Source organism: Meleagris gallopavo, chromosome 1 (assembly GCF_905368555.1).
Source record: "Meleagris gallopavo chromosome 1, MGAL_WU_HG_1.1, whole genome shotgun sequence".
Taxonomy (NCBI): domain Eukaryota; kingdom Metazoa; phylum Chordata; class Aves; order Galliformes; family Phasianidae; genus Meleagris; species Meleagris gallopavo.
The window spans coordinates 192,530,073-192,547,489 of NC_139404.1; the positions used below are offsets into that span (position 1 = coordinate 192,530,073).

A 17,417-nucleotide genomic window follows, 5' to 3' on the forward strand; every position below is an offset into this window, starting at 1 on the left:
GCATTTTCTGGCATGACGCAACACAACTAGAAGTCAAACAGAAGCTATGATGTAAGTGCAAGTCGTTCAGGTACATCCTGAGCCCCACAGCTGGGGGTTTTTTAAACCATTTTTCTGTATACCGTTGGAATTCATCGTCTTTGGAAGCCTGATGCAAAATTATTTGCTGCTGCAAAGCTTTTGGAGAGATAAGGAGGTGTTTTGTGATGGTGTACACTATTGCACTATTTCTATCTTCAAACAAATAATCTTTTCTGGGTATTTTTAGAGGAAACTAACTCAGAGACAACAGATATGCTGATACAGTGCCTATATGAAAGCTGGTTACAACAAGAATTTGCATTCTTTGTGATAAAACCATTCATTACTGTATTGCAGATAAAAAGGCTGAATACATTTCCAGTCCTGTATTTAACAGATATTAAACTTCAGGCAGTTCTGCAAGAACTGTTTAAGATGCACAATTTTCAATAAATGAATGAAGATGCAGAATGTTTCCCCAACTCTCTTGATATTGTTTGTCTAAAGTCACTTCTTGTGTGGCTATTTGTGTTTCTGTTTTTTCACCTTTCAAAAAATACAAAGGAAAGAAGCAGTTTAAACTTCATAATGGCAGAAAGGACTGAAATTACTTCTACTTTGACTACAAAGATTGACTTTTTGGTCTGCCTTTACACACAGGAGGCCAGGAGATAGTCTGGGAAGATCTTGCTTATTTCTCTGAGCTGTCCTCATGTCACCCACATCTGTGTTTGAGCTGCCATCTTTGCAGTCTTGCCAAACTGAGAACAGTTTTGTAGGGCACGTTACAACTCATTGTTTGTTTTAAATAATAAAAATTTCTCTTGTTCTCAAGTAAATTTCCATGGTTAAAGACACAAATAGTAACTTTGTAAGCTACAGCAAATAATCATAGAATCACAGAATGGTTTGGGTTGGAAGGGAGCTCAAGGATCATGAAGCTCCAACCCCCCACCACAGGCAGGGCCACCAACCTCCACATCTCACAGCAGCCCAGGCTGCCCAGGGCCCCATCCAACCTGGCCTTGAACACCTCCAGGGATGGACGGGGATCCACAGCCTCTCTGGGCAGCTGTTCCAGCACCTCACCACTCTCTGAGTAAAGAACTTCCCCCTGACATCCAACCTCAATCTGCCCCCCCTCACCTTCAAACCATTCCCCCTGTCCTGCTGTTATCTCCCCTTTCCAAGAGCTGACTCCCCTCCTGTCTGCAGGCTCCCTTTAGGTACTGAAGGCTGCACTGAGGTCACCCCGCAGCTTCTCTTCTCCATGCTGAACAAGCCCAGCTCCCTCAGCCTGTCTTTGTAGGGAGGTGCTGCAGCCTCTGCTCATCGTTGTGGCTCCTCTGGACCCTCTCCAACAGCTCCCTGTCTTTCTTGTCCTGGGGGCTCCAGCCCTGGACGCAGTGCTGCAGATGGGGCCTCACAAGAGCAGAGCAGAGGGGGACAATCACCTCCCTGTCCCGGCTGGCCACCCCTCTTCTGATGGAGCCCAGGATCCCATTTGCTTTCTGAGCTGCAGGAGCACACTGCTGGCTCATGTTCAGTTTTTCATCCACCAGGACCCCCAGGTCCTTCTCTGCAGGGCTGCTCTCAAGGACTGCTCCTTCCAGTCTGTGTAAATGCCTAGAATTCCTAGGAATTCTAGAGGAAAGAGTTTTTAGTTAAGATGGATTCATACTCCTCAGCTTTGGTCACTCTGGCTGATGTGATCTTAGAGCTAAAACCTGAAGTGCAAAGCCACATGCTGAGTACTTGGAAGGCAGAGGTGAGAAGTGCATCTCTAACAACTGAATGGTGTTTGATTGCAAAGTGTGACCTCAGTTCCCCTTGGTGAAGATCATTTCTCCTGGCAGATCTTGCCAGCTGCCCCTTCCTTCACTGTCTGAACAGCTCCATTAGCAGTAAAGTGTATCTGCAGCTTTACAAGTGGGGATGCACTGAAGCAAATTAATCTCCCTAATGCAACTGTAACTAAGAGGATCCAAGTCTGGAGGAAGGGTTACATGCAGCGGTAGAAATCCTCTCTTTCATTCTCTATTTCCCCAACATCTTTGCACATCATTGTCTCTGTTCCTTTGTTAAGATATAATATAGTGCAGGTAATTGTGTAATTTCTACATCTTTCATTTGTTGCTATCTAATCCATGATATCCAGCAGCATCTGGGGAATGTTCAGCTCCATCTCTTAATTGACCTTGCATTCCTCTGCTTATAAATGATCTAAGTGGAAGCATATCCAAAAAATCAGACTAATTAATTCCTTATCTGTTTCTTCACAAGCCTTTTCCTGGCTTAACTCAGGATGCATGAGGAAGACAGTGGTTATATTTCCAGCCCTGAACTGCTCTCACATGAGAAGTCTCAGGAAGCTCTCACAGGTGCATTGCAGAGTGATTGCCATCCTGTGGTGTAGGAATCACAAAGATCTGGGTGGTGCATGGATTAAAAGCAGTGTTTCCTAAGTCTACCTCATTCAACATCAAGCTGTATGTCTTCATGCTCTCTACCCCTGCTCAAAGCACAGTTGGATGGCCAAGCACTGCTCCCTGCCTTCCTCATGCAGGCACGTGGAGCTGTGCAGCTGCCTGCTGAACCAGACAGGGAGCTGATCCATCTGGAAAAATAACAGCACAAAGGAGAAGGCAAAATTTTCCTTGGACAAGCTCTCAGATCTGGTGAGTTGAACCATGCTGGAAGTGGACTGATTTCTCAGATGAGTGAGTCTGGAAATCATCAGCATATAGCTCTTCTGAATCACCATCCAAGGAAAGCCATACATCAGCATTCTGTGCACTGCTCCTCTTGTGGCAGAAATCCTTCAGTTAATTACATTAATACTTAATTAAATGAGCGTGCTCTCAACAAACCAACTGTAAAGTCACGCTGACTTTTATAACTCAAAAGTATTTTCTGTTTGCAGCTAGGATTGCCAAGCTCTGTGGTCCAGCCTGGAAGATAGATGAAGTACTGGAATGGGGTTCCAGGGACTTGGGTTTAATTCTGGCTTTGCCTCTGACTTTTTGGATGATCCTGGGCAAAAGGTTTCTGCGTTTCTCCCTTGGATGTTCTGCATTCTGTTCTCTAAAAGATTCATGTATTATTTGCCTCCACTGTTAACACAAAGTATTCTCAGTTTCGCCCATGGAAAGGAATATTTCCTAGGTGATGGGTTTCTTCGTTAATTACCTACTTTTAATTGCCTTTAAATTTAAAAAATAAATGAATAATTTCTTTTATCTTCCAGCCAATTCTGTTTTTAACTGTCTAATTTTAGGGAGTCCTCTGACAGACCGGGAAGTGGCCTCACCCAGTAGCTGTGTGTCGTTTGCTGTTGCTGGTTCAGATGCTCCAATAACCACTCCAGTTATAGAAAACACAGAGTCACCTGTCTGGGACTTCCAGCAACAAGCAAGGTGGGTGACATGGGCTCACACAGCTATGCTTGCAAAGCCTTTGGGTGTGACAGCTGGGTGTGAAGTTCTGCTTATGGGCCTATACTGCTTTATTTCCTGCTCTGTGGTTTTATAAGCTTAATCACAGAATCACAGAATTGTAGGGGTTGGAAGGGACCTCTAGAGATCATCGAGACCAACCCCCCTGCCAAAGCAGGTTCCCTACACCAGGTCGCACAGGTAGGCGTCCAGGCGAGACTTGAATATCTCCAGAGAAGGAGACTCCACAACCTCCCTGGGCAGCCTGTTCCAGTGCTCCGTCACCCTCACCGTGAAGAAGTTCTTACGCACATTCGTGCGAAACTTCCTGTGCTGCAGCTGATGTCCGTTTCCCCTCGTCCTGTCTCCACGTACCACTGAAAAGAGACTGGCCTCACCGCTATGGCCGCCACACCTCAGGTATTTATAAACCTGGATCAGGTCCCCTCTCAGTCGTCTTTTCTCAAGGCTAAACAGACCCAGTTCACTCAGCCTTTCTTCATAGGGGAGATGCTCCAGGCCCTTCACCATCTTTGTGGCCCTCCGCTGGACTCTTTCCAAGAGATCCCTGTCTTTTTTGTACTGGGGAGCCCAGAACTGGACACAGTACTCCAGATGAGGCCTTACCAGGGCAGAGTAGAGGGGGAGGATCACCTCCCTCGACCTGCTGGACACGCTCTTCTTAATGCACCCCAGAATGCCATCGGCCTTCTTGGCCACGAGGGCACACTGCTGGCTCATGGCCAACCTGTCGTCCACCAGGACGCCCAAGTCCCTCTCTGCAGAGCTCCTCTCCAGCAGCTCATCCCCCAGCCTGTATTGGTGCATGCAATTATTCCTCCCTAGGTGTAAGACCCTACGCTTGCTTTTGTTGAACCTCATCCGGTTTCTTCCTGCCCAGCTCTCCAGCCTGTCCAGGTCTCGCTGAATGGCAGCACAGCCTTCAGGCGTGTCAGCCAATCCTCCCAACTTCGTATCATCAGCAAACTTGCTGAGGGTGGCCACTATCCCCTCATCAAGGTCATTGATGAAGATGTTGAACAAGACTGGACCCAGCACAGACCCCTGGGGGACACCACTGGTCTCCAGCCAGACTCTGCACCACCAACGACGGCCCTCTGCGCTCTGCCAGTCAGCCAGTTCTCAACCCACCTCACTGTCCAACAACCCACCTCACTGTCCAAAGTGAGGTGCTTAGACTCCCTTTCATTCAGCTTTTGATCCGGCAAGCTCTAAAAGGCGTTTTGTCCAGCTCTGACAAGCAGTCTTGTTGAGCTTCTCCCAGCTAGAAATACTTCTTTCCGTGTTGTATAACTGCCACACGCTTATTTTGGGTGGAAAGTTGTTTGAGGAGGCTTGATCTTAAAGCCAACTCGAGGAAGGGCATTTGAGCTGCACTAAACCATGGCTGCACTGTGTTTCAACTTAAGACTTTGGGTGAGTCAGTCTGTTTCCATTCAGCTGTGGTTTCCCCATGTAGAGGAAGGGGCTGCTAATAGCTAAAGTCTCTTGGGAAGATCTGGTAAGGCTTGATCCAATTTATTGGGTTTTTCTGCATATTCATAGCTGCATTGTGACTTAAAAGCTGCTCAGCAAAGGCATTTGTCATTTCAGTGTTCCTCTTTATTTCCCAAAGATCAGCTTTCAGCCATAACCCCTGTGTTTTGCTGTCACTGTGCTTACTGAGTCACCGTGGGATTGGCTGGTTCTCCATTCCTCTTTCCTAAGATTCCTTGTGTTTCAGCATCCTATCTTTGAATCTACAATGAGAGTGAGGAGAGGGAAATATATAATAAATAAACAAAAGCCCAAACCTCGTAAAGTTATGCTTTTGGTTCCCTTCCCTTTCCTCATCATTCCAGGTACAAACTGGTTTGTATGGATAGACACACCACCATTGGATCTTCAGAGGCATTTTACTGTGCCTGCTCTTTTTCCTGTTTCACATAATAAATTATGATTTTATTTTTCACAGATTATCCAAAGAACTTCTGCTGGATCCGCAGCAAACCTTGGTCTTCAAAGTGTGGCATAAAGCAGGTAAGGTTTGTAGGGCAGTGTTGAGAAGAGTGGTTTTCTGCATTCCTTTCCTCGGGTGACTTCAAGTAACTTGGAGAGTGCAATTGCAGAGATACTGTTGGCCTTGGGCTGGAAGAATGCGATAGAAGACACATTGATTTCCTGCCCCTCAGCATCTTTCTTTTCCCTGTTTATCTCCTGGCAAGCTTTGGCTTGTTTGCATTTCCCTATTTTAATTTGACAGTATTTTAGAGGTTGGATTTTTCTACTGAAGGGACATTTGGATACTTGTATAGTCTCATGGGTATGTATTTCTTGTTGGGACAGCCCCATTTCAATTCAACTGCTGGGATGTAATCTTTAAAATACCAATTTTTTCCCCTTTCTTTTTATATTTTAAAGTTCAGCTGGCAGAATTTTTGCTTCCAAAGTAAACATCGTGTGTAACTCAGCCTTTCTCTGCATAGTGCAGAGCACCATGTGTGTACAGCCATTCTCCTTTCAGCTCTGCTCTCTCGTTGTTTCTGCAGGGATGTATTTAGGTGAATGGAATCACAGAATCACAGAACTGGAGGGGTTGGAGGGGACCAACCTCTTTCCAAAGCAGGCTTCCTACAGCATCCTCTTCTTGCTTGATTGTTCTGTGCTTCAGAGAAATTTGTAAGACAGAAAAGACAAAATGTTGTACAAGAATGAAACTGTGTAATGTCAAATGGTATTTTTGGAGCTGTTGGAGAGGGTCCAGAGGAGCCACAAAAATGATCAGAGGGCTGCAGCACCTCCCTACAAAGACAGGCTGAGGGAGCTGGGCTTCAGCCTGGAGAAGAGAAGCTGCGGGGTGACCTCAGTGCAGCCTGCAGGACCTAAAGGGAGCCTGCAGACAGGAGGGGAGTCAGCTCTTGGAAAGGGGAGATAACAGCAGGACAGGGGAATGGTTGGAAGGTGAGGGAGGGCAGATTGAGGTTGGATGTCAGGGGGAAGTTCTTTACTCAGAGAGTGGTGAGGTGCTGGAACAGCTGCCCAGAGAGGCTGTGGATCCCCGTCCATCCCTGGAGGTGTTCAAGGCCAGGTTGGATGGGGCCCTGGGCAGCCTGGGCTGCTGTGAGATGTGGAGGTTGGTGGCCCTGCCTGTGGTGGGGGGTTGGAGCTTCGTGATCCTTGAGCTCCCTTCCAACCCAAACCATTCTGTGATTCTATGATTTTTGAAAGGTTTGGCAACACAAACCTTCTGATAAAGTACTGGATAGGGCACATAACCTCCACATCCTTCCTTGCACCTACAGCCAGACCCTCACTGCTGTGAACTGCCACCTCTGTAGGTCTTCAAGTTATCAATAGCTGCAGCAGGGACAGGCAATTTGGCACGTTTGCTGGGAAGAGGCTGCTTTAATTGCTTCAAACAATTTCTCCTTCAAAGTCAGACACCACAAGTGTCTTGGTTTGAAGGACGATAAAACTCCAAATCTAAGCCCCTGTTTGATTTTCTTAAACCCTATTCTTTATTACCACTTTTTAAAAACCTTTTTTATTTATTTATTTTTAATGAGAATTCTTTCCTTGTCAATCCTCGACGCGTTTCAAAGGCTGTATAACTGACTGCCTTTTGGCATTCCTCAAATGCTCAAATCTCATGCAGCTTGAATTAAAGCACGCTTTGTATTCTTCTTCCTCAGAAACAGAACGGGTGATAGGATTTGCATCAGTGGACCTTTCTCCCCTTCTTTCTGGCTTCCAGCTGGTGTGTGGGTGGTACAACATCACCGACTTCAGTGGGCAGTGCCGAGGACAGATCAAAGTAGCAGTCTCTCCCCTTCAAAATATAAATAATCTCAAAGAAGAAAGGCAGGCAAGGATCCGCACCCAGCCTCCAAGCTCTGCAGTACGTACTTCGCTTTCTTACCCTGTGCACTGTCTGATTAGATCAGCACTGACTCTATGGGATTCTGAAGTAATGAGCAAACATAGCAAGCTTGCCTTACAATGGATCAGTACTGAGATAGGATGTATACATGTAGTGGAGTCACTTTACCTTGCTTTCCACCAGTTCACTCTTCAGTAGTGTGAGGGGGGACCCAGCAGCATCCTTCTCATGCTACACATTATATGTGCTGTTGCTGAAAGCAAAAAGGCAGAATTTTACCCTCTTGTCTTTTTAACACGATGATTTTTTTATTATTATTTTATATGATACTGCTTCCAGCATGATTTTTTTCTCATTATTTACCTGCTTTCCCTTGTTTGGATGACTGTTCTATACAACAAAGCTGGAACTGGAAAATGTAAATTGGAAATTGCAGTTACAAAGCAGGGTAGTCTGGTAATCAGACTTTCTACATACTGATAGCTGAATCTGCCTTTTAACAGAGTCTCTGAAATAAGAGTGTGGTTGAACAGTACTTTGGCTCAGTGCTGGAAAATCCTTTGAAAGTTTATGTTTAGAAAATGTTTGTTTGCTCAGTCAGATACTACTGCAATTTCTGTTTTCTCACTGTGGAAGACTCATGCGAGGTGTTCATCTTTCTTCTAGGTGAAGGCCATCTTTCCAGCACTTCCCAGTAATGTTCCAAGCTTTTCCAAACCCGTGTTGCCAAAAGAAGTTGGTGTTCCTTCTCGAGAACAGTAAGTCAGCTGCCTGTGAGCCACACTGATCACTTCCAGGATGCAGAACTTTGCATATTTAATAACATAAAGCCCTGTCAAAGGTCTTTTCCTATGTTGGAAAGATTATCCTGAACTATACTGAATTCCCAGCCCAGGAGATGGCAACCTGGGGACAGGTACCTTTCTACAAAACCCAGATTTTCTCCTTACTGATGTTTCATTTGCAAGCTGCTGCTTTAGAACTTCCATTATATTGTTACTAAAACTGGCAGTTATTTCTGCCAGATCTTTAGAAGAATAAGAGTTCTTTATATTACTAAGTTAGAATTGAGTGTTACTTGCATACCCCCTTCATTTTGCCATGTCTCTTGTCCAAGCAGAGATTTCAGACTGCTTTCTGTGTTCCAATGTAGGCCTGTTCCTAGCAGAACTAGTCCCCCTAGGGCACACACACCTCGGCATGAGGAGCACATGCAGAACGTGCGCAGGTTTCACGAATCCTTGCAGCAAGCAGAAGGAAACGCACAACGGGCAGCCAGGATGGATTCACTGTCATTGTCATCGCATGCTTCTCTTCTGACTGCTCTCAGGTAAGGCAGAGCCTTAGATTTACAAAGCACAGCTTGAAACTTCAGAATTCCTGCACTGAATTTTAAAGAAAATGAAAAAATACAGTGATTGATAAAAAAGTATCAGTGTAAGTTACAGAAGGATGTCCTTTCACAGCAGGGCGCCTCTCTTCTTACTGGAAGCACTCATTTTTCTGCTGTCTACATTCTAGACTTACAGATAGGTCTAAATTTTGGGAGAAAAATGTTTATTGTCTGCAAGAATGTAGGTCTGAAAGAAACTTTCCTTTCACTTCTCCTGCCATTACAATCAATATATTTTAAAATACTCAGATTTTTATCAAGATCAGTTGTGAAGTCAAGTAATACTCTTTCCTTTAAGACTTCTACTGAAAAGTCATTGCAAATCCAACTTTGAATAAGGATGTTTTAAACTAGCTGCTTTTTTTTTGTTAAAGTTCCCAGCCTAAATTTGTTCTTGAGTAAACATTGTTCTGTCCCATGGGTAGAGCAGCCTCGATGCTTACATGCTGATCTGTTTTACAATACATACCTCTAACATTGTGCTTGTGTATTTACACCCTGTTGAGTGGAAGGATGTGGATAGAATCATTCTGCCATCGTTTCTTGTTCTTTTTGTTCCTTACCTTTTTCTCACAACTGCTTACAGAAAAAACTTGAGTGAGCTGGATGAAGTTCAAAGATACTTCAGCCAGAAGCTGACCAGGTCTCTTCCTGACTTCAGTGATGGTAACAGATCCCAGCCAAGTCACGGAGAGCAGGAGGGTGATCATCAAGGCTTGAGGAGCAGAGAAATGGATCCCAACCGATGCCATCTTTTAAGAAAATCGAGTCAGCTGGTGTCCCAGGTCAGCAGCCTCATCAGTGGTAAGTTGTTACTTGGTCTGGGGTTTTTGGTCAGGAGCTGCACTGAAGCATTTTTAAAGTCCTCATGTAATAGAAACCAATGCCTGGTGATGGTGGTCAGCATGTGTTGATCCACTGGGAGAATGCTTCAGAGAGATTTTCAAACTTCTGCAATAATGATAGCATTGAGTTGCAATATTCAGAAGGCAGATGAGATTGGAGTTAAGGCCTAAATTCCACTTAAATTCCAATGTCCAATAGAAAAAGAGTGATCTTGTGCAAAACCAGTCTGCAGAGCAGCACCGAGCTGTGACCCTTTGCTAAGAGGAATTGGAAGAGGAAACTTAATTTTGTTTTAGCTTAACCATTCAAACCACTGTGATTTTCTAACAGAGAGGCACTTGGAATAGCAAAATGACTTGGAATTGAAATGCTGTGCAGAGAAAAAACAGTGGCCAGGAGTACTGCCAGCTGGGCAGTTATTCTGGGCTTCTGCTGCCTCTTTCTGCCTGCAGGGAAACTACACGTCCAAGAGATGGAGCTGGAGTGGTGAGGCAGTGGAACAGGTTGCCCAAGGAGGCTGTGGATGCCCCATCCCTGCAGGCATTCAAGGCCAGGCTGGATGTGGCTCTGGGCAGCCTGGGCTGCTGTTGGCGACCTGCACACACATCCTGGAACTGGATGAGCACTGTGCTCCTTTGCAACCCTGGTCATTCTATCATTCTATGATATGATTCTATGATTTCTCTTATACCAGAACCATTCTTCTATTTCCAGACCCTGTGCCAGGAGCACAGGCAGCTCTTTGCTTTCAGTCTTAATTCTGCCACAGTAACTGAACAGTAGTCCAGAGTGAATTTCTGTTGTATGTGTATTTATTTAATAATTGTGTGTCATTTGGTGACCCTGCACATAGCAGGGGGTTGAAACTGGATGATCATTGTGTCCTTTCCAACCCAGGCCATTCTGTGATTCTACAATTTGATAAGTGTTGGTAATCTGAACTGAAAGCCAGAGAATAGCAGTAGAATATCAGTGGCAACTGTGTCTTCTGAGCCACTAAATAAAGCTAGAAGAAAAGCTGGTAGGATTATCCACGTTTGCCACCATTGTTACTCCTCTCTTCTTCCCTGCAGTCTGAGCAGCACAAACTGCTTTTAGTTGTTCCGAGCAATAGATATTTTTTCCATTTGCTGTAGGTGACATTCCACGGACTGTTCGTTATATCAGAGTATCTTCTCTGTCCAGTTTTTTCTTTATTTATGTAGATTTAAGTTATTTTTCGACACTGTCTTCCTGAACATTTCCTTTCTACCTTTAGCATTTCTGTCCTCTGCCTTTGTAAGTGGTAGAACATGGTCATATCAGCAGCTTTTGACAAAGTTGCTGTGTGTGTTTGACTCCTAGCCACTACTGCGTATGTGATGTTCTGCTAGAAGCAAACAATTTCTCTCTGCATTTTCTGTTTTCTATTAACCAGACTTGCAGACTATCACGAACAATACTAAAGACTCTTCTAACGTGGATCAAGACAGCAGCAGAAAGCTGGGTGCTTCTCATGTACTCAACCAAAAGGACGGAGATGACAGAAGTGATGTGTATCAAGGCCAGCTGGGCTTGGACTCACGTGGTGTCAGCAGTGATACGCAGCAGCCGTGCTCCTTTGGGAGGTCTGTGCTTGGCAGACGTGTGCTGCAGGAACTGCTCGACCAAGCTGTCCCTGAAGGGGAGCATCCAGCAGACTGCATCCAGGGAGATGGAGGTGCTTTTGCCCATCAGCCACACAGTGAAGAAGAGTACGAAGAAGAAGACATTATAGAACCACGAACTCTTAATGAAATAACAACGCTGACTGACAGAACCAGTCCTTGGTCCAGTGTGCTCTCAGTAGAGCTGGGAGCTGACCAGCAGCCTGCAGACTTGCAGCCTGAAGGTCAGCACTCGATGGACATAGATTGTTTGAGGAAAGGGAACAGCCGACGGAGCAGCACCTTGTCCAGCACACCACGAGGTGACAACAGAAGCATGCTCACCTCTCTTAGTTCATGCATTAGCCCCCACACATTGCAGAGCAGTCCTTGGGCAGGAGCAGAAGGCTTTAAGAGCTTGAATAACAGCACAGAAACAGCTGACAAGGAGCTGGTTCAGCCTGCTTGTTTGTCAGAATTGCATCAGACAGTCGGTGGCCTCGTAGAAAATGGAAATTACAGTTGGGACAGAACACTTAACACTAAGCAAGTAGAGCAGCACACAGAGTTTCACACAGCCTCCAAGGAACTACTGGAACTTCCAGGAGGCATTAGTCTGACTGCTCCAAAAGCTGCAGTGAGAGAGGAGGAAAGAAGTGAAGTTTTAAATGAAGATCATCAAGATGAGGAAAAAAGTGGTTCTGATGAAGTCTGTGCCAAGAGTGTTTCTGCCCAAGCAGGCTTGGAAGGGCACAGTGGCAGCTTCTCTGAGGGCAGCGACGAAGATCCACTGGAAGAGTCAGGAAAGTCTGAGAAACCAAAAATGGTTCTGTATCCTTCTCTTTCCTTAAGCACACATGGCATTCAAGGAGGTTCTTATCTTTTGGTTAGAATTCTCCTGGGAAGAAAGGTTGAGGGAACTGGGCTTGTTGAGCTTGAAGAAGAGAAGGCTGTGGAGAGACCTCATTGTGGCCTTCCTCTGCTTGAAGGGAGCGGATAAACAGGAGGGGGAACGGCTGTTTGTGAGGGTGGGTGGTGACAGGACAAGGGGAATGGTTTGAAAGTGAGCCAGGGGAGGTTTGGGTTGGATGTGAGGAGGAAGTTTTTCATGCAGAGGGTGGTGAGGCAGTGGAACAGGTTGCCCAAGGAGGCTGTGGATGCCCCATCCCTGCAGGCATCCAAGGCCAGGCTGGATGTGGCTCTGGGCAGCCTGGGCTGCTGGTTGGTGACCTGCACACAGCAGGGGGTTGGAAGTGGGTGAGCACTGTGCTCCTTTGCAACCCAGGCCGTTCTATGATTCTATGAATCACACAGGCTTCTGAAATGAAGAGTTCACTCTGTGGAGTTCTTTGCTATGCAGTAAGCCTAGAATCAATGATCAGGCATTGCAAGTCCTGTTAAGGTGTGTTTCGTGGAGTGTAGTGCTGACTTCCTTGCCATCTGTAACCAGTATTTGCAGTGATGAATGGTAATTACTTCATTTTCATAGAATCATAGAATTGCTCAGGTTGGAAATAACCTTAAAGGTCATCAAATCCAACCACAACTTAACCATCTACCCTAACAGCCCTCAGCTAAATCACATCCCTGAGCAGCACATCTAAATGGTTTTCAAACACATCCAGGGATGGTGACTCAACCACCTTCCAGGGGAGCCTATTCCAGTGCTTAACAACCCTTTCTGTAAAGAATTGATTCCTGATATCCACCCTATACCCTTATCTGGCGCAGCTTGAATTTTTGGGTAGTTTCAACCTGTCTTCCTGTACTTTTTAATCTGTGCTGGCATTACATATCTTTTGTATGAGAAGAAACATGTTGTATTTTGCATTTAAAACATTCTCCCACGTTTCTTGCACAGATTCCAAATCTCACATTCAGTGTCACTAAGCTGTGCTGGAATCTTTGCAGGAGGAAGTTCTCTACAAAAGCAAGTTTGTGACCTGTGTTTTGTGAGTCCAGGTGAGAGACCCAAGCATTCACAGTGATACCATACTGATGAAAATGATTGAGTTTCATCACCTGGGACTCATTAGCCCCTGTTACAAGAGGCTCATTCCCAGTCCTCAGCTCTTGTGAAGCCTTGTGCTGTTGCCCATCACCAAAGGTTGTTTCTTAACAGCTCTGCTCAGATCTGAACCCGCTGTTGTTCCCAACTTCTTCCTCCCACCCCAGCAGATGGAAGCCTCCATGAGAATGCTCAGCAGTTCTTCCCACCCTCCCACAGTAAGTATGGGACATCCTTTCCTTTATTGTTCTACTTGATGGAGTGCAGTTGTTAAATCATAGAGTAATGGCTTAGGTTGGAAGGAGGCTTAAAAATCATCCAGCACTTTTCCCTTTCTTTCTTTGCCTGGCAGAGCTGAGGTTGTGGCAGTTTCCAAACCACGGTAAGTCTTTCTGACTTCTCTCAGGGAGGATAGATGTCAGCATCAGTGGCTGTGTTAGTGACACTTGTGCCTCTATGTTGCAAGAGGTGACGTGGTTTTTTGAGGTCTAAGCATGATTCTTTTGCAGCCACAGCAGGGCTGTTGATGTGGATCTCAGTCCTGTGCCAGCTGGGCTACTTATTTACCTCTTGCGGGAAAGATATTCATTTCCCTCACTGTGACCTATGGAACAAATGCTGTGAGGAACATTTGTATAATCACAAACAGCTTGCTTGATTAAAGAGAACAAAGTTAGGCAGGATATAATAGCTCTGAAGTCATGGAAGCTGCTTGCAGTTACAGCCCAGGTAAAATGCATGAATTTTTGCAGTTTTGCGTTGTTAAGTCCTATGTAAATGAGATGAGTATTTTTTTAATATCTTTTTCTAAAGCCCTTGACTTGTTCCTGATGGAAATAAGAAGCTCTATCAGAGCATGCTTCCAGTATTCCTGGATTTGACCTGACTGATACTCAGCCTGCAGTGTGTTTCAGTGCTCACTGAGCACGCACCTCATGCTACGTCCAAATATCTCAGATGAAATCCAAAGCAGAATCTCAGATGTGTTTCTCCTTTGGAGTTCTCTGTGTTCCCTTCTATCCATACCCACTTGTGCTGTATCTCACTGCCATGCCCGCCTTCCAAGTTTTGCTTTCTCTGAAGAGTTTCTGCTTCTTCCTGGGAGCACTTCATCCTTCAGCGCACTTCCAAAACATCCCTCAGGCCCGTGGTTCAGTGTTAATTCTATTTTTACTTGAATTCCTCTGTGCAGCGCTAAGCTGAGCGGCTAGAAACACACCCCTGAAAGGGATTAATGACTGGGGAGAGTATTATCAAAGCCCTATTTGGATATAGCTGAGATTAAACCTCTTGAATTCTGTGGTTGACCACAGCCAATCCTTTGCAGCAGCACTTGGAAGCATCTGTTGAGAGAGGACCCAGCCCTGTGTTACGCAGCCACCACGAGAACAGGATGTTTTCTGCTCATGTCAGTGGCACACCGCAGTGCAGGAAAACTGCCCTCTCATATTTATGTTCAGAGCACAAAGAACATCGCTTTCTAAATCAGGGTTCCTTTGGTTTCCGCACAGCTCAGCAAACGCCACGCGTGGCAGCGGGGCCGAAATGTGAGCTGCTCCCATCTGCAGGTCAGCAATGTCCCGCCACTCACATGGCACTTGGCAAAGCTCCCTGCTGGCCTCGGTGTGATCCTGACACCTCCTGCTGCCTGGCTCCCTGCTTTCCCTCTTTTTTACACAAAATGAAGAAGCAGTGCTGAGGAGGCAAAGCGGGCCGGCATGCCAAAAGAGGTGGCAGAGTTTTGAGACAGAAAAGGGTTTTCTTGTGCATCTGGGGCAGCTCATGGACCTGAGTTCTGCTGAGCCTCACAAAATGTGAATGTTTCTAGACTATTTTTTCTCCACATCTCAACCCCTCGTTCCTGAGGTCTTTCCTCATTGTGGCTTTCCAGTACTTGGAGGGAGCGGATAAACAGGAGGGGGAACGGCTGTTTGTGAGGGTGGGTGGTGATAGGACAAGGGGAATGGTTTGAAAGTGAGCCAGGGGAGGTTTGGGTTGGATGTGAGGAGGAAGTTTTTCATGCAGAGGGTGGTGAGGCAGTGGAACAGGTTGCCCAAGGAGGCTGTGGATGCCCCATCCCTGCAGGCATTCAAGGCCAGGCTGGATGTGGCTCTGGGCAGCCTGGGCTGCTGGTTGGCGACCTGCACACAGCAGGGGGTTGGAGCTGGGTGAGCACTGTGCTCCTTTGCAACCCAGGCCATTCTATGATTCCCAGCTTCCCTGGCCCACACTTGTCACTGCTGTCTGCCTGCTCCAGCAGCCAGGCCTCCACTTCTGCCCCTTCTCAAGTTCAGCAGCTCTGCACTTGTCCTCTCAGCCCTTCTCCTGATATAACCTGGGGAAAATTACCCGTGGCTCTGGCTCAATTTAGCAGCATCCAACACTGTATCACAGCTACCATAAAGCTACAACTGTTTTATCGTAGCCATGGTGTAGGTGGACCACGTTTCTGACATTACTTCTCCTCCCTCTTTGCCTTTACTGCATTCATGTGTTCTGTTCTATTTTATATATCACTGCTGAGATTTCAGGGCAAAAGTTTAGTCCCTCTAGACACTGTCATTCTCAGAGCATCCCAGTCTGCTTGTGGGAAGCTCTTTGGGGGAAAAAAAGGGTATTTGGGAATCTGGAGAGTGTTAAATCATAATATATATATTATATATATGTATATGTATGTGTATATATATGTATATGTATATATATGTATATGTATATATATGTATATGTATATATATATATTTTTTTTTGAGGAGTACTCCAAAAAGATCAGAAATATAGATTGAAAGCTATTTTATTCAGCATCAATATTTTAGTGTTATTTCACATGGATGTGTTTTCATTTCAAATTAGAGGAAATACTTCTATGACATAAACCTAAGGCACTTCCCAAATAAGAGCTTTTAGCTGTTCTAAATGCAGCCAGCAAAGATGCAGACATCCTTCCTTCGTTGTAATGTTGGTTCTTTGTTCCCAAAACCTTCAGTTGTGACGTTGGTTTGTGCTCTGTTCCAAAAACCTTTCCTCAGTTGTGATGCTGGTTCTTTGTTCCCATCACCCTTCCTTGATGGTTAGGTTGGTTCATACTCCCTTCCCAACACCCTTCCTTGTTGTATTGTTGGTTCATAGTCTCTTCCCAACACTCTCGCTTGGTTGTTAGGTTGGTTCTCACTCTGTTCCCAGCACCCTTCCTTGGTTGTGATGTTGGTTCTTTGTTCCCAACACCCTTCCTTAGTTGTAACATTGCTCTATTCCCATTCCAAGTGCAACCATTAAAGCTCTTCTTTTTCCATACTCTGGTTACCCACAGGACAGAGCTGAGACTTTATCCTGTATATATGTCCTCTTAACCAGCTGAGCAGAAGTACCAATGCTTTTTGTCGTTTTCCAGATCAGAAAAAGCAGAGCAGGTGGCTGTGTTGCTGCACCCACTTGGGACCAGGCACACTGCCCACTGTTTGACGCGAGCCTTTTGCTGCCCAGAAACAGAAGTTGGTGTGAGGTCACCCCGTGGGAAGTTTGTAGCCTATTAACACAGATCTGTTTGCACTTCGTTAGCACGCAACCAGAGCTGCCCATCAGACCTGCAGCACCATGGAGCTGCAAATGCAGTTTGCTTCCAGGTTACCAAAATTCTCTGACCTTGGAATGAGCAAACCCCCAACCTCTTCAAAATGCTCAGAAATCCATCTGCTTCACCCAAATCCCTGTCACGCAGCAACCAGAGAACCCTGGGCTGGTTTAAGTGTCCTGCTGTGCTGCAGCCATCTCTATAAAAAGAAAGGTGAAGGGTGATCTGGACGTAACTCCTCTTCCTCTGGGTTTTCTGATCTCAGTGTGCTCTCTGTGGCTGAGCAGGGGATACTTGGCACCAGTGACAGCTTTGGCGTGGGGACAGAGAGAGAGAGAGAGAGAGAGCCAGGAGCGCTGCCTGGGCTCAGGCATAGCAAGGAATGGTGTAAACATGCTTCAGACCTGTGCTCTGGAAACTATGCAGAAGGTTAAAGTTGAGCCTGTCTGGAGCTGCCCACTCGCTGTCAAAGGAGCAGCTCTGAAACGTGGCCAGAATGCCTCACCGTGTGCTGTGCCTGGAAGGAATCGGTGTATTTCTAAGAAAACAGCCTTGTGCAGAGGGAAGTGAAGAAGTGTAGGTCTTCCTTTATCCACATCCCAAAGATGCTGGTGAAGCTATAGCCGTGAATGTGATTTCCCA

At 45.8% G+C, this 17,417-nt stretch overlaps 1 protein-coding gene across 5 annotated transcripts in view; it reads left to right on the plus strand.

Moving 5' to 3' along the window:
* The window catches only part of C2CD3 (C2 domain containing 3 centriole elongation regulator), an 89,267-nt gene that overhangs the window by 31,116 nt on the left and 40,734 nt on the right, over positions 1–17,417 (plus strand). For 3 of the 5 annotated variants that reach the window (XM_085216625.1, XM_085216626.1, XM_010706309.4), the window contains 8 exons: positions 3,299–3,437; positions 5,431–5,495; positions 7,148–7,353; positions 8,002–8,093; positions 8,489–8,665; positions 9,315–9,532; positions 10,992–12,030; positions 13,332–13,425. In XM_085216625.1, coding sequence (XP_085072751.1) covers positions 3,299–3,437; positions 5,431–5,495; positions 7,148–7,353; positions 8,002–8,093; positions 8,489–8,665; positions 9,315–9,532; positions 10,992–12,030; positions 13,332–13,425 — 2,030 coding nt within the window. Of the gene's footprint in view, positions 1–3,298; positions 3,438–5,430; positions 5,496–7,147; positions 7,354–8,001; positions 8,094–8,488; positions 8,666–9,314; positions 9,533–10,991; positions 12,031–13,331; positions 13,426–13,559; positions 13,590–17,417 lie in introns of all 5 variants that reach the window. The other 2 variants (XM_085216629.1, XM_085216627.1) reach the window with 2 other exon arrangements.